At 36.3% G+C, this 17,236-nt stretch overlaps 1 protein-coding gene across 2 annotated transcripts in view; it reads right to left on the bottom strand.

Annotated features, from left to right (window-relative positions):
* The window catches only part of NSUN7 (NOP2/Sun RNA methyltransferase family member 7), a 53,847-nt gene that overhangs the window by 23,954 nt on the left and 12,657 nt on the right, over window positions 1–17,236 (bottom strand). For both annotated transcript variants that reach the window (XM_058722771.1, XM_058722772.1), the window contains exons 5-7: window positions 5,652–5,804; window positions 4,502–4,685; window positions 2,738–2,948 (exon numbers count right to left, since the gene is read on the bottom strand). In XM_058722771.1, the coding sequence (XP_058578754.1) occupies window positions 2,738–2,948; window positions 4,502–4,685; window positions 5,652–5,804 (548 nt within the window). The remainder of the gene's footprint in view (window positions 1–2,737; window positions 2,949–4,501; window positions 4,686–5,651; window positions 5,805–17,236) is intronic.

Here is a 17,236-nt window from a genome sequence, read left to right on the forward strand (position 1 = left end):
ATTTACCGAAAAAAAAAAAAAAATCTCAGTACTCTACAGTGTCATGTGGCTTGAACTGAATCCATGAAGATCAACTTGGAGAGAAAGGTCATCTTTATAACATTGAATTTTTCAGTTCATGAACGTGATTTATTCTTAGATTTGGTTAAGTCTTTGGTCTTTCAGTAATGGTCTATAGTTTTATGAGGAGGTCTTACACATCTTTTATTAGATATACTCCTAAATGTGTTATGGTTTTTGGTACTATTATAAAAGATACCTGCTTCATTTTCAAATTTTCATTTTTGGTAGGTAGAAATTGAATTTGTATGCTGACTTTGTATCTATCAACCTTACAAAAATCATTTGTGAAATCTATAGTTTAGTTGTAGATTATTTTGGATTTTCCCCATATATAACTATGTAACCTATGAATAAAAAACAGTTTTATTTCTTCCTTTCCAATTTTTATATCTTTTATTTCTTCCTTTCTTTTTTTACCGTATTGCCTATGACTCACAATACAACATTGATTAGGAAGTTTGATGTTTTTGATGTTTTTATAAATAAGACTGTTTTCTTACTTTCACTTTTTGATTATCTATTACTAGTGTATAGAAATAATTGATTTTTTATATTTGTGTCTTTCAATCAATTGATTAGTTCTAATAGTTTTTTCATACAATTTTTTTAAGGATTTTCTATATACAGAGTATGTTTTCTGCTGGTTCTGGATAATTTTGCTTTATGCATTTTGAGATTATGTTATTAAGCACATACTACTTTCATACTCTTTCATTTTCCCGATGAACGTGTTATAATTATATTTCTAGTAATGTTTCTTATTTAAATCTACTTTGTCAATAGTTCTTTTGTTGGTATATGTAATGTAGATCTTTTTCTGTCCTTCTAAGTTTTTTTTTTATATCCTTATATGTAAAGGGTTTCTCTTATAAACAAAAATATATTTATACATATATATTCTCTTATAAATATATATGTATAAAAATACATATATTTTTAAAGTTTAATCTGTTTTCTATTTGTCTTACCTTTTTTTGTCTTACCTTTTTTCTGTTAATTGGTATTCCAACTCCATATTCCATTTTCTTCCCCTTCTTAGCTATTAGTTAAACATTATTTAATTATTTGTGTATTGACTGCCCCAGATATAACATATACCACTGACCTTCTGCTGACTTTAGAAATCTAACTGGTAGCTTCTTTCTGCACTATGAATACATTAATAGTTTTCTGGTTTCAGTTATTTCTGTTAAAAAGTTAAGTTTTTAGTTTTATTGCTTTTCCATTAAAGGTAATATATATTACCACCTGGGCTGCTTTGTCTTTGGTTTTCAGCAGTTATGCCACAATGTACCTAATATGTTTTCTATATATTTATTCTTACTGGAGTTCATAGGGCTTCTTGAATCTGTGGCTTCATTTCATCTATTTTGAAAAATTCCCACCTTGGGGCACTGGGTGGTTCAGGTGGTTAAGTGTCGACTTCAGCTCAGGTCATGACCTCATGGTTCCTGAGTTTGAGCTGTGCATCAGGCTCTGTGCTCACAGAGCTTGCACTCTGCCTCTCTCTCTCAAAAATAAATAAACATTTTTTTTTAATTAAAAAAAAAAAAAAGAAAAAGAAAAACTCCCAGCCTTAATTTCAAATATCATCTCTTCTTAATTCATTTTCTCCTCTTTGTGTTCCCATCACAGCATATGGAAGATCACTGAATCACTGGGTCCCATGTGTGTTTTATGATCTTTTCCATATTATTAACCCGTTATTTCCCCTTCTTCAGTCTGGATATTTTTGTGGTTTGTCAGTTAGCTTATTCTTTCTTTAGCTCTGCCTAATCTACTGTTAAATCTACTTACTTCTTAATTTCACATGTTGTATTTTCTAGTTCTAGAATTTTCTTTTGACTTAAAAAAAATTACGGTTTCCAGTTGTCTACTGAAATTCTGAAACTTGGCATTTAGTCACTTCAGCATATGTATCATAGTTATTTTAAAGTCCACATCTGATATCTCTAGTATCTGGACCATTTGTGGGTTTGCTCCTATTGTAGTATTTTTCTCTTTATATCAGTCATATCTTTTCTTCCTGTCTGTCTTTTTTTTGGTTTGTTTTTTAATGACTGCCAGACATTGTATTTGAAAATAATTAGGAGATAATATGAGACCTAGGATGATGTTATTTTCTTCCAGAGGAAATTAACTTTTGCTTCTGGTAGGCAGCTACATCTGGCACTAACAATCCCAGATCATCTTAATCTGATGTGAATCTGTCAAAAGTTTTGCTTAGTTTTTCAGCCTCACTGAACCTACAATAAAATGTTAGCTTTGGTCACAGCATGATCCAATGAAAAAGATTTTGCAAATAAGAAGCCTAAGGGACTTAGCTTCTAATCCTAGATATTAACACTGTCAAGCACTTCTTTGACTGTGCTCTTATATGTTAAAGGATGATAATTTGTACCACCTACTTTAACTATTGTTTGAACTTCAAATTATACAGTAGCTAATGCCAAGCAACGTACCAAAGTGCCAATATATTCATTCATTTCAACTATAGTTGTTTAACCAATATTAAACAATGAGAAGAGCCTGGTATAATATGAATTAGTGAAGATTTTAAGAGTATAGTATATAAAGAGTTTTTATGTTACAAAAAGTAACAAATTCAAGCATTTTTGACATTTCTAAATTTAACATAACATTAATTACCAAACAAATAAATATTTATACATACTTTTACATCCCATTTTTGTAAAAAGGTTCTTCAGGTCAGGATCCTTAGCTTGAGATTTTACTCCACACACAAATATTTTTGAGGTATTATTATTTGTTAATATTGACATATGGGCAACTGTGTACCATGAACCTGTATTGACCATTAAGATATCATCATCCATATTTAATAAAGCCTTTACAGAATGGACAGCAAGACTTCGAGATTTGTCCTATAAGATAACGATATGATTAGAACTTCAAAGGGTTTGACAAGAGGCATGAACTGATTTCTTTTTGCTTAGGTAAAATAAGTACTTGGTAGGAGTGTTGAGATACCTAATCCTTTTGAGTTTAAAACACCTTAATATATGTTAGAATACAAAGTTAACAAAAATAACTGATATAAACAGATTTAAAACAAAGACCTGAACTTTGTTTAGCCTAGTTATCATTTAACTCTTATATAGTACTAAGACAATGCCAAAATCCCCAAAATGTAATTAATAGATTAGTGATATCCTACTACAGCTCCCATTCTTACCCCTTGATGAAAACTCATCAGCTACTTCCATTCTTTCTTCCCCATTACACTATCATTTAAATTGCTGCTAGTTAACAGATTATTACAAGATGGTTGACAAGCTTATAAAAGGGGGCTAGACAGATGAGTTTTTGTAGTTGATCTCAGTGTTCAGCAGGGTATCACTACTGAATAAAGGCCAAGACATTCTACCCAAGAATATGGATGCTGTCAAGGGATAAAACTTAGAAGAACAAGGTAAATCTAAGGCAAAAAATTGGAATCTGAGGATTTTTCATTCTATTGAATCTAATTGTTTTTCATTCTGTTGAAACCACATTATTCCTCATATTCTCTCCCTACATTGATAGTCATCATATACCTCTTACAAATCAAGGCTCTAAGGCCATATTAAGGGAATAATGGGAAGGTATTACATATTGCATTTTCAAATTCAGGATGGTACTAGCATCTTCCTCAGAAATGGAAGGTAGAAAAGGTATCATTGCACTTTCTTTTTTTTTTAGTTTATTTATTTATTTTGAGAGAGAATCAGAGATAGTGCAATTGGGAGGTGGGGCAGAGAGAGGGAAAGAGAGATGATCCCAAGCAGGCTCCAAGCTGCCAGCACAGAGCCCAATGAGGGGCTTGACCTCACAAAACTGTGAGATCATGATCTGAGCCAAAACCAAGAGTTGGACACTTAACTGACTGAGCCACCAGGTACCCCTCATTGCATTTTTTTTTAATCCTCCCTTGGAAGAGAAAACTACAGCCTTTCAGCTGCCAGCAATACAATTATCCCCGTCTATAGAGTCTGAGAAGGAGAACATGTTCTTCATAACTTTACATGGGACAAAGATGCTAGAGTACAATAGGAACACTGATTGTAGGGGTATTAATTTTATTCAAGGTTGAAAATTAGGCTTTATTAACCTTTTTGATCATCTATAAAAATATAATCAGTTTGTTAGAGTTTTTTTAAGTGTTTTTTTGGTTTGTTTATTTTGAGAGAGAAAGAGAAAGAGAGTGGGGGAGGGGCAAAAAAGAGAGGGAAAGAGAGATTTCCAAGCAAGCTCTGTAACCAGAACCCAATAGTGCTTGATCTTACAAACCATGAGATCATGACCTGAGCCGAAATCAAGAGTTCAACACTTAACCCACTGAGCCACCCAGGTGCCCCATGTTAGGTTTTATTTTTAAGTAGAGAGATTCTTTGAATAAGTAGGATTATTGAGAATCACAATGAAAGTAAATGCTTACCTGAAATATAAGTTTATAATCTTTGAAAAGATCTATATTTAGAAGATTATTTTTAAGATGAGATGGAAAAATTAAGACATCATAGCAATGTTGGTCCACAGCAAAGACTTTATCATCAATATGCAATACAGATTTGACTTTATTATAGCCTCTTTTCTTCAAACTAGAATAAACTTCTTCAGGGCTGTAAATATGCAATATTAGGTTGTAATTAAAAATATATTAAAAATGCACTTAATATTACCATCTTTTTCCCCCCCCAAAAAAAAGTATCACTGCATTTATTGCATTTAATGGAACTTATAATTTTAGCCAACAATAAGTTAAAAGATAATTAAAGACAGAAAAGTTAACATATTTATGTAATTACCATTTAGGAATTTGGTGTTTTTTTATTTTTATTTTTATTTAAATTCTAGTTAGTTAACATACAGTGCAATATTGGTTTCAGGAGTAGAATTCAGTGATTCATAATTTACATATAACACCCAGTGCTCATCATAACAAGTGCCCTCCCCCATGCACCTCCCTCGATCAACTCTGTTTGTTCTCTATCATTAAGAGTCTCTTATGGTTTGTTTCCCTCTTTTTTTCTCCCCACTTCCCATGTGTTCATCTTTTATTTGTTTAAATTCCCCATATGACTGAATTGTATGGTATTTGTCTTTCTCTGACTGACATTTTGCTTAGCACAATACCCTCTAGCTCTATTCATGTCATTGCAAATGGCAAGATCTCATTCTTTTTGATGGCTAAGTTATATTCCATTGTATCTGTATCCATTCATCAATTGATGGGCATTTAGGTTCTGTCCATAGTTTGGCTATTATTGATAATGCTGCTATAAACATCAGGGTGTATGTACCCCTTCAAATCCAATTTTTGTATCCTTTGAGTAAATACCTAGTAGTGTAATTGCTGGATCATAGAATAGTTCTATTTTTAACTTTTTGGGGAACCTCCATACTGTTTTTCAGAGACACTGTACCAGTTTTCAGGGAATTTGTTGATAGGATCCTGAACTAAATCATGATTTCCCAGTCACTCCCCTAGACATGTCCACCGAGGAGAAAGGTAGTATTTCTTATCACATTATTTATAAAGGCTAGCAACTTGAAATAAAAATAAAGGATTTGACTAAAACTCTTACCTGATTTTACAAGTATTTATCCAAGCATAAAGTGGCAAAGTGGAGGCCCTTAGTTCCTGGTTCCTAACTGTTTCTGGAAGAATGTGGTAAATTGAAAGGGCATCGTGTTTGATTCGACATCTTGCCAATGCTGCAGCCAATTTTATCTTAAAACTAGAGACAGAAAATCCATTTTTGGTGACTACTGCATTGAAGATGAGACTATCAATTTTCCACTAGAAAAAATCACAAATTAGACTTAGAATTCTAACAACTATTTCTGTAATTCTACTTCAAATTTTCATAGTATAAAATAATATTTAAAATTAGAAATCCAATAATCCTGCTTCCTTTTTTCAGTTTTTGCTGCTTCTGTACAGATATGAATCTCCTCAGATATTTATCTCAATTGCTGATTGAAAGAAATTTTATGTAGTGAAAGAGGTGTGGAATTTAGTCAGACAAATTTGAAGTTAAATTCAGTTTCTGTCACTTACTAGCTGTGTGACCTCAGGTTTATTAATGAATCTCTTTTCTCAGCCTGTTTTCTCATCTGTAGAACGTGGTCACATTACCTTAATGTGGTGATTACCAACCATGTGTGTAAAATACTCAGCACAGTGCCTGGCACATGGCAGATACCCATTATAGCTAGTTATTGTCATAGATGCCAACAGTGTATTCTTAATAAGATTAAGGAACTGTCATGAATCTGTATCATGTCCTTCCCAGTTCCGATGATCCCAGAACAAAAAACAGAGCAGAGCCCGATGTGGGGCTTGAACTCATGAATCTGAGAAGAAATTAAGAGTCTGCCACTTAACCCAGTGAGCCACCAGGTGCCCTGAGAGGATCCAAAGCAGGCTCTGCACTGACAACAGAGAGCCCAATATGGGGCTCAAACTCAGCTCAAACTCACAAAATGTGAGATCATGACGTGAGCCAAAGTCAGACACTTAACTGTCTGAGCCACCCAGGCACCCATTTTTATTTTTATTTTAAATGTTTATTTATTTATTTTGAGAGAGAGAGAGCACGTGTATAGGTGAGCACAGGGGAGGGGCTGAGAGAGAGGGAGAGAAAGAATCCCAAGCAGGCTCCATACCACCAGGGCAGAGCCAGACACAGGGCTCAATCTCATGTACCATGAGATCATGACTCAAGCCAGAATCAAGAGGTGGATGCTTAACCAACTGAGCCACCCAGGTGCCCCTATTTTGTTTACATTTGTGTATTTGTTTATTTTTGAGAGAGAGTGTGTGTGCACACAGGCAGGGGAGGGGTAGATGGAGGGAGGGAGGGAGGGAGAGAGAGAGAGAGAGAGAGAGAGAGAGAGAAAATCTTAAGAAGGCTCCATGTCCAGTGCGGAAACTGATGCAGGGCCCAATCTTATGACCCTGAGATCATGACCTGAGCAGAAATCAAGAGTCAGACACTGAACTGACGGAGCTCAGACTGTGAATTTTAATATAATTTAATCACACAAAAATAATTTAAAGTATATATACAGTTATAAAGATTTTTATATAAATACACAATATCAGATTGAGGATAAAGACCAAATCCAAATGCTATTAAGATAACCAGACATGGGGGCGCCTGGGTGGCGCAGTCGGTTAAGCGTCCGACTTCAGCCAGGTCACGATCTCGCGGTCCGTGGGTTCGAGCCCCGCGTCAGGCTCTGGGCTGATGGCTCGGAGCCTGGAGCCTGTTTCCGATTCTGTGTCTCCCTCTCTCTCTGCCCCTCCCCCGTTCATGCTCTGTCTCTCTCTGTCCCAAAAATAAATTTAAAACGTTGAAAAAAAAAAAAAAATTTAAAATTAAAAAAAAAAAGATAACCAGACATGTATTACATTTATAAATGAAACATCCTGTGGTTACTAAAAAACTTCTTCCACAGGTGTAGGTGGACTGCAATGATGAAAATGGAAGCAAAAACCATTCTCAACATTCTGGATCCAGAAGTCCACCTCCTGCTATAATTTGAACATTATCACAGAGGGTTGCCTAATTACCTCTGTTTGCCAGGAAACAGCCAAAGCTGTCTTTCTACATGTTAAATTGTAGTTATGTAATTTCTAAGCTTACATCCAAAATGAACTCATTAGCTACAGGACAGAATCTAAACTCTTTATCATGATACGCTAGGATATTAATAATTTAACCTGAACCAACTCTTCAGTCCTCAGTTTCCACATTCCCACCACTCCCATCCACAAATCTGGCCACACATGGAACTATTTTTGCCCCTCTTAATAGCACACCACATCCCTTCTTCCTCTCCCTCTGCCATTCTCTCCCTCTGTCTCTCCAGACACTATGGTTTGGACTCTGCAACCAGACTACCTGGATTCAAATTCTGGTTCCACCAATTACTAGCTACAGGACATGAGATAGGTTATTTAGCTTTTCTAAGCACTAGGAATTAGGAACTAATATCTAACTTACAGAATTGTAGCCAAGATACTTTTGAAAATGTACTTCTGAGTCAAGCTATTCAAGAAGTGATAATAATTAATATGCCTATTCTTTTAATATTGTTAATTAAGAAGTGTGATCAAACCTGGGCTTCCAACCTTATGTAACTTATAACTTGGTGGTATAATAGACGTATAAACAATTAGAGCACAACGTGATGAATGTTGAAAGATACACAGATAAAGAACAAATTGAATGTATCAGAAAAAGAAAAATCAGCCCAAAGTGACTTCTAAGAGAAGGAGAAACTTGAACTATTAAAGGAGGAACAAGAGTTTTCCAGACCACAGAAGGAGAAAAGACACACAGAAGGCAGAGTACAATAAAGATACAGAGATGTTAAACGGCAAAGCATACTTGTAGAATATGGGATGGTGAGAGATCCAGGCTTCAAATCACCAAAAATCTTATATACCCATGCATGGGAAGTGGAAATGTTTTCTGTAGGAAATGGAAGGCCATTTAAGAATAGAGAAATATCAATTAATTCATGAACAAATATTTTCTTCCTTACTATATTCCAGGTACTGTTTTATGTCCCAGAAACATAGGGACAAGCAAGGAAGACACTGTTCCTGATATCACAAAATGTAGAGTCTGGTAAGGGGAGACAAAGCAACTAATTTTCAATGTCATAAGTATTTATGACAAAGGAAGGCAGGATACTATGGTGACTCAAGGGGAGTCAAGGAAAGTTTCCCAGGAATCACATTTAGGCTAAGCCATAAGGGTAGAAGTAGGAGTTAGCCAGGAATAAGGGATGAGGGGGTATGTGAGACAAGCTGTCCAGTGTTCCAAGTAGAAGCATCATATATGAAAAAGTATCTGCCAATTCTGAAATACGTGCCTGAGAAGTTGAGAGATATGCAGAGCTAAAGACAACTCATTGGCCATAGGGAACAAAAAGGGAAATCTGAGGCATGCCAACTTTATGGGAGGGGGGCTTTGATAATGTCCTCAGGCTTTGAACTGGGTCACCAAAAGACAACCCCAGGAATAAAGTAAAAAGGAATAACTGGCCTTCACAAGGAATGAAGCCCAGCTTCCAATCATTTCAACCCCAGAATACGAAGGCACCTGGGTTTGTTAGTGCCCCAGGTCTAGTTGCAGCCTTCCAGTAGCAAAAGTATAGGCTGCCTCTAAAGGAAGATAACAGTATCCTAGGCCTCAAATGAAATAAACATATACAATATCAAATTGTACCTAATACAGTATGTCCCAAAAAACTTTAAATCTAATAATAATGGCAAAAAGAATTATTCCCAATGATTCCATTAATTATTTTATGTAATTAGAGGTTTATTTGATTTCTAAATATAATAAAGGAGTTGCAGTATTTTTCAGAAAAAAAAGGGGGGTATACCATTTTCATATTTATTCCTATAGACCACTGGAAAAACATAATTAAGGGGCGCCTGGGTGGCGCAGTCGGTTAAGCGTCCGACTTCAGCCAGGTCACGATCTCGCGGTCCGTGAGTTCGAGCCCCGCGTCGGGCTCTGGGCTGATGGCTCGGAGCCTGGAGCCTGTTTCCGATTCTGTGTCTCCCTCTCTCTCTGCCCTTCCCCCGTTCATGCTCTGTCTCTCTCTGTCCCAAAAATAAATAAAATGTTAAAAAAAAAAAAAAAAAAAAGAAAAAAAAAAAAGAAAAACATAATTAAGAGAAAAAGTGGATAGAAGGTAAACAGAAATATGTTCTAATATATTTAGATAATACATAAATACAAAAGAAAATATCCAAATCACTTGCTTATAATAGGTTTTATTCTCTTATTTTTCATAAGAAACCATGTGGGTTATTTTGAATAAGTCAGTGATGATTCATGATGTAGTGGAGAAATGCAATTTGCTAAGAATAAAGTAACAACGAAAAGCCTATATTTTAGGAATATCATGTCTCTGTCACAACCACACAGGTGAGAAAAGGCATATTTCCTATATGTTTTTGTGTTGCTTTTCCTAAGTCAGGGAATGTTATTCTGACTAGCAGCTGATCACGGTGGGGCTATGATTATACCTAGTTAATGGGAAGTTCTTGCCCTTAGCAGACACATTTAGCATATCAATGTTTCCTTTTATAGTAGAAACCTACTGGTTTGCACTCGGGCTGCTGCTTTCCTTCTGGGAATAGAAATCCCCCTCTCCTGAAAATGTTCCTTTCCTCCTTCTAGTCATACAATTTTCTTGGAAGGTGTCCCTAAGTGACTCAGTCTCCTTGGCCACAGCTGATTGGCAGAGGGTGGGCCCTTGACTCAAGGCAGGGTCAAGCAATTTTTGGATGTAGCAAGAGAGAATCAAGCCAGTCTTTCTAGTGTTTGGTGCTGTAAGATGTAAAGCTCCTGAGTTGTCAGCAGCCAAGTTTCCCAATCCAGGAACAAAGAAAGAGAAAAGAATGAAGCCAAAGCACACAGAGCAGTGACTACAGTCAAAGAGGATCCTGATGATATTTAAGTCACAGGACTGAGTAGAAGCATAGCCACATCACTGCCCTTTCTGCCATTTCAATGTTCAATCCTTCATGAAATACCTTATAATAAATTCTTTATTTTGCCAAATCTTGTTTGAGTTGGGGTACTATCTATCAGTTGGCAGAACAGAATCCTAATACACCATTTTCCTTCAATTTCTTTACTTATTATTTTTTAATTGATGTATACATGACATACAATATCCTATTAGTTTCAGGTATATATCATTTGACATTATGAAATGATCCCCATGTTAAGTCTAGTTATCTGTCACCAAAGTTATTAGAATATTATTGACTATATTCCCTATGCTATATATTATATCCCCGTGACTTATTTATTTTATAACTGGAAGTTTATATTTCTTAATCCCCTTCACCCATTTTGCTCACCCCAATCCCTCCTCTGGTAACCGATATTTTGTTTTCTGTATCTATAAGTCTATTTTTGTTTTTTGTTTGTGTGTTCACTTGTTTTAAATTTTAGATTCCACATATAAGTGAAATCATATGGTATTTGTCTTTTATTTATTTCACTTAGCATAATACCCTCTAGGTCCATTCATGTAGTTGCAAATGGCAATACTTCATTCTTTTTTTTAACTTATTTGAGAAAGAGAGTGCACGCAAGCAGGGGAGGGGGGCAGAGGGAGAAAAAGAGAATCTTAGGCAGGCTCCATGCTCAGTGTGGAGCCCTACGTGGGGCTCTATCCCATGACCCTGGGATCATGACCTGAGCAAAAATCAAGTTGGACTTGATTCAACTGGGTGGTTCAACTGAGCCACCCAGGTGCCCCAAGACTTCATTCTTTTTTATGGCTGAGTTTATATATATATATGATATATATATATATATATATATATATATATCATATATATGGCTGAGCTCACATTATATATGTGTGTGTAAGATATATATATATATATCTATATATATCTATATATATCTATATATATCTTACATCTTCATTCATCTATTGCTTCCATATCTTGGCTACTGTAAATAATGCTGCCATGAATACAAGGGAGCACGTCTCTTTGAATTGGTGTTTTCATTTTCTTTGGGTAAAGATCCAGAATTGGAATTGCTGGATCATATAGTAGTTCTATTTTTATTTTTTGAGGACCCTTCACAGTGTTTTACATAGTGGCTGCACTAATTTACATTCCCACCAAGAGCATATAAGGATTCCCTTTTCTCCAAATCCTTGCCAACACTTGTTATTTTTTGTCTTTTTGATAATTCCCAATCTGACAGATGTCAGGCATCTCATGATGGTTTTGAATTACATTTCTCTGATGAGTAGGCTGTTGAACATCTTTTCATGTGCCTGTTGGCCATCTGTTTGCCTTCTTTCGGAAAAATGTCTGTTCAAGCCCTTTCCACTTTTTTAAATCAGTTGTATTTTTTTTATATTAAGTTGTGTAAGTTCTTTATATATTTTTGACATTAACCTCTTATTGGATGTGTGATTTGCAAATATCTTCTCCCATTTAGTAGCTTGCCTTTTTATTGATGATTTCTTTCTCTGTGAAAAAGCTTTTATTTACTTTGGCTTTTGTTTATTTGCTTTAGTTTTTGTTACCCTTGCCTGAGGAGACTGGTCCAAACAAATATTGCTGATAAGCCAAAGAGCTTACCGCCTATGTTTTATTCTAGGAGTTTTATGGTTTCTGTTCTTACATTCAAGTCTTTAATCCATTCCAAATTTATTTTTGTGTATTGTGTTTATATGTTTCCCTTTAAATATTAATTGAATATTTTCTTAATGCCAAAAATAATTCAGTCAATTGCCTGAATTTCCCCTATGAATATAAAATCAGACATCATACTGACAACTGTTTCAGAATATTCACTAATTAAGTGAAATAGCCTAAGAATTTGCAAAGAAGGTGTGGAAAGAATATGAGATATAAAAACCCATGAACAGCGGTGCCTGGCTGGCTCAGTCAGAAGAACATGCAACTCTTGATCTCAGGGTTGTGAATTCGGGTCCCACATGGGGTGTAGAGATTGCTCAAGTAAATTTTAAAAAACTTAAAAAAAATTTTTTTTTTAAACAAGCCCATGAACAAGTATTCAGGGAGTATTTTGGCAAATGAGAAACTGGGAATGAAAGAATTGGGGAAGACAAGAAAAGGGATATATCTGAGCAAATGTAATTTATCCCCTAAGTGCCTGATTGGTTTTAACATTCACAAATCATTCAATATAAATTACCTTACCACTTTAATAGAATAAAGAAGGAAAGACAAATGATCATCCAACCTTCCAAAATTCTGATCTCTGTTTTCCTAGTGAGACTACCGTTTTCCTCTTGGGATCTCCCTTCCTGTACTTCAGTTGGAAAGTACCTTGAGGCATAAAGCCAGGACTGTTCTAATGCTTACCTCATTTGGTCTCATTTTCTCAGGGATAAAGTTTCTGTGCTGCTTCTTGTCTAATGGCCAAAATCTTTGCCTCATATATTTTGTCCAGTTTTCTAGTTGTTTACAGTAAGTCTAACCCAAGACTCTCTCTCATGACCAAATAATTTATATTTAAAAAATATCACTCTACCTGCCATGGAGAACAGATTGCGGGAAGGAATGAGTTATAGGCAGGGAAATCAATGATGAAGCTAGTGTAGTAAGCTGGTGGCTTGGAAAATTGCAATGTAGTCGTGGAAAAGGAAAGAAGTAGATCATGAAGCATGTTTTCCAAAAGGAGTTACAGCATTAGGTATGGTATGGGCACAGGGATGGGGAGGAAAGAAGAATCAAGGATGTGTCTAGGCAGATGTTGGCACCTGAATGTAATGTGGAAGATTTCAGGATGAGTAGTTTGGGGTGGTTTGGGAGGATAGACTACTAACTCTTTCCCCTGCTGCTGCCTCTCTAGTCTTTCACTGCTCATTCTCCAATTCTGCCTCACAAAAGTCCAACAAATTATTTGGCAGGAAGATTTTTGGGCTAGTGTGAGGGCATGGGAAATAAGAAAGGAAGAGGTTGTGGTATCTTTTTATTTAACCCGTGCACATAGTATTAAAAACATAATTGACTTTATACAAGGAAGGAGTTCATAAGGACTTTGCATATGTCAAAAATGATAATACGTGTCATCTTGGATTATATCTCCAAAGCCATGAATAAATGAAGGAAAAGATACAAGTTGGTACATAGAATATAAAACACAAGGATCTCTGGTAGAGACAATAACAACAAAGATCAAGCAGAATTTTCATAAGAAAGAAATCATTCTTATTCAGTTTCTTGCTAAATAATTACTTCCTCTCTTACCTCCTAAAATTAGTTTTTATCCCCTCAGTAGAAACTTAGTAAGGTACATTTTAAGCTGACAATGATTCTACTTCCCTGGGGAAAACAGCACCCAGCCCTAAACCCCAGAAGATCTACAGAGGTTGAGCTACAGGTCAATGTCCTGTCTGAGTTCAGAATCCCACTCTATTGGCTACGGGGGATTGGCTCAAAGGAAGGCACCTGAACCACACGGAGCCAATCAAATTCCTGGGGGAGCTAGAATTTAGAATTGGTGTATGGAGATGATAAAATAAGTTAGTCTACATGAAGATACTGCAAGACAGCTGTAACATGTAAGCTCAGGAACTGGGGTGCAAGAGTAGGGCTTTTTCCATGTAGACTAGAGAAGCACAGAGGAAGATTGGAAGAGAAAAAGAGAATGAAGCAGATACTAAGAGAGAAGCAGAGATAAAAAGATTAAAAGGACTTCAAGCTGTATTACAAAGCTGTACTCATCAAGACAGTCTGCTACTGGCACAAAAACAGACACTCAGATCAACGGAACAGAATAGAAACCCAGAAATGGACCCACAAATGTATGGCCAACCAGTCTTTGACAAAGCAGGAAAGAATATCCAATGGAATAAAGACAGTCTCTTCAGCAAGTGGTGCTGGGAAAACTGGACAGCAACACGCAGAAAAATGAACCTGGACCACTTTCTTACACCATACACAAAAATAAACTCAAAATGGATGAAAGACCTAAAGGTAAGACAGGAAACCATCAAAATTCTCAAGGAGAAAGCAGGCAAAAACCTCTTTGACCTTGGCCGCAGCAACTTCTTACTCAACATGTCTCCAGAGGCAAGGGAAACAAAAGCAAAAATGAACTATTGGAACCTCATCAAGATAAAAAACTTCTGCACAGAGAAGGAAACAATCAGCAAAACTAAAAGGCAACCAACAGAATGGGAGAAGATATTTGCAAATAACATATCAGATAAAGGGTTAGTATCCAAAATCTATAAAGAACAAACTCCACACCCAAAAACAAATAATCCAGTGAAGAAATATGCAAAAGACATGAATAGACACTTCTCCAACGAAGACATCCAGATGGCCAACCGACACATGAAAAAATGCTCAACATCACTCATCATCAGGGAAATACAAATCAAAACCACAAGGAGACACCACCTCACCCTGTCAGAATGGCTAACATTAACAACTCAGGCAAGGACAAATGTTGGCGAGTATGCGGAGAAAGAGGATCTCTTTTGCACTGCTGGTGGGAATACAAACTGGTGCAGCCACTCTGGAAAACAGTATGGAGGTTCCTCAAAAAACTAAAAACAGAACTACCCTATGACCCAGCAATTGCACTATTAGGTATTTATCCAAGGGATACAAGTATGCTGTTTCAAAGGGACACATGGACCCCCATGTTTATAGCATCACTATCAACAATAACCAAAGTATGGAAAGAGTCCAAATGTCCATCGATGGATGAATGGATAAAGAAGACGTGGTATATATATATATATATATATATATATATATATATATTGTGTATACACACACACACACACACACACACACACACACACAATGGAGTATTACTAGGCAATCAAAAAGAATGAAATCTTTCCATTTGCAACTACCTGGATGGAACTAGAGGGTATTATGCTAAGCGAAATTAGTCAGAGAAAGACAAATATCATGTGACTTCACTCATATGTGGAATTTAAGAAACAAAACAGATGAACATAAAGGAAGGAAGACAAAAATAATATAAAAACAGGGAGGGGGACAAAACATAAGAGACTCTTAAATATGGAGAACAAACAGAGGGTTACTGGAGGGGTTGTGGAAGGGGGGATGGGCTAAAGGGGTAAGGGACATCAAGGAATCTACTCCTGAAATCATTGTTGCACTATATGCTAACTAACTTGGATGTAAATTAAAAAGTAACAATAATAAAAAGATTAAAAAGCAGAGATAAAGAAAGTCCTAATCTTTCCAATTCCTGATTTCATTCTCCTTCTGAGTCTTTGACTTATATGATACATCCCAGTATCTTTATCATTTTTGCTCAAACTAACTGAAGATGGCTTCTGTTACTTGAAAGCTGAGACTCTTGATTAAAACACTCTGGTGGTATCTTTATACATGTATACTGCTGCAATTCAATCACTATACATGCATTTCTCCTATAGCATATTATGAATTAAATACACTATGAATTGCTTAATTTGGTAAACCGATCAATTTGTGAGTAAGATTTGCATTATATAAGCCTTTATTGGTTTGTGTAAGGGGAAACACTATTGCACTGACAAGAATGTAACTGGTATGTGTCAAGGCAGGAGTAGCATGGTATGATGGGGAAAGGGAAAAGTCTGGGGAATCAGGAATCCTTAGACAGTAGGATCTTCTGGTTCCTCTGGCCTCCTGAGCCACGGTCTTTGCTTGTCCTATTCATACCTGTCTTGCTAGCATTCAGCTAAAAGTCTGCAGCTGCTGAAAGCATAGTCTGGTCTTTCTTACTTGGTTAGAGCCCTATGGCTTTCCTGGCTGACCCAGGCTAAACTCAGCTCTCATTAGGCTCGCCGAGACTAAGATGGGGCTTCCATCAATGTCTCCCGAGTCCTGCTAAGTCAAACAGAAACTGAGAGAAGCTCAGCAAACCTGAAACTTTGAGCCTGTCCCATGGCATATTGCCCCACCAATTTTTCTCTGATGTACTTGTACCCATCTTGGACACCTGTGGTTGGAGGCAGGTTACCCACTAGTGGGATGGGCAGTGAGGTGGTTACCCAAAAACCCACACAGTAAACAGGGGTGAGATCTTACTTATCTAACACAGAGGGCACGTACCTCTGAATGCTCTTGCTGTTTGCCGTCTTAAAATTTCTTATGGCTACATCTGACATGAGATATGACTGTCTTATCTTTAATCTTCCAGAGTACATCAACCAAACCTCACTATCCTAAGTGGAAGGAGTAGTAGCATATAAATGGTTAACACTTGGACTCTGGAATCCACCTTCCTGAATTTGAATCTGGCTACTCCCTTCTCCGATCTATAGCAATAGGTAGGTTCCTGTAACCTGTCTATGCCTCAGTTTTTCCATGTGTCAAAATACAGGTTGCTAACAGTATCCTCCTCGTGTGTTGTTATTAACAAGAGCTCCTTACAACAGTGATTGACACATATTAAGTGCTCAGTAAATGTAAGCTATTATTATTACACCGCTCTTAATCCTCTGGTCTCAGCCTTCAATAATTTAAATGAAACTGCTTGGATTTCCCATAACAATATAAAATCAGATATCCTACTGATAACTGTTTCAGATTATTTACTAAGTAAAAATCTTCCTACAAGATTGTTGTTGTTGCTATATTCTGCTTTCCATTAAGGTT

The sequence above is a fragment of the Neofelis nebulosa genome, chromosome 3, assembly GCF_028018385.1.
Source record: "Neofelis nebulosa isolate mNeoNeb1 chromosome 3, mNeoNeb1.pri, whole genome shotgun sequence".
Classification (NCBI taxonomy): domain Eukaryota; kingdom Metazoa; phylum Chordata; class Mammalia; order Carnivora; family Felidae; genus Neofelis; species Neofelis nebulosa.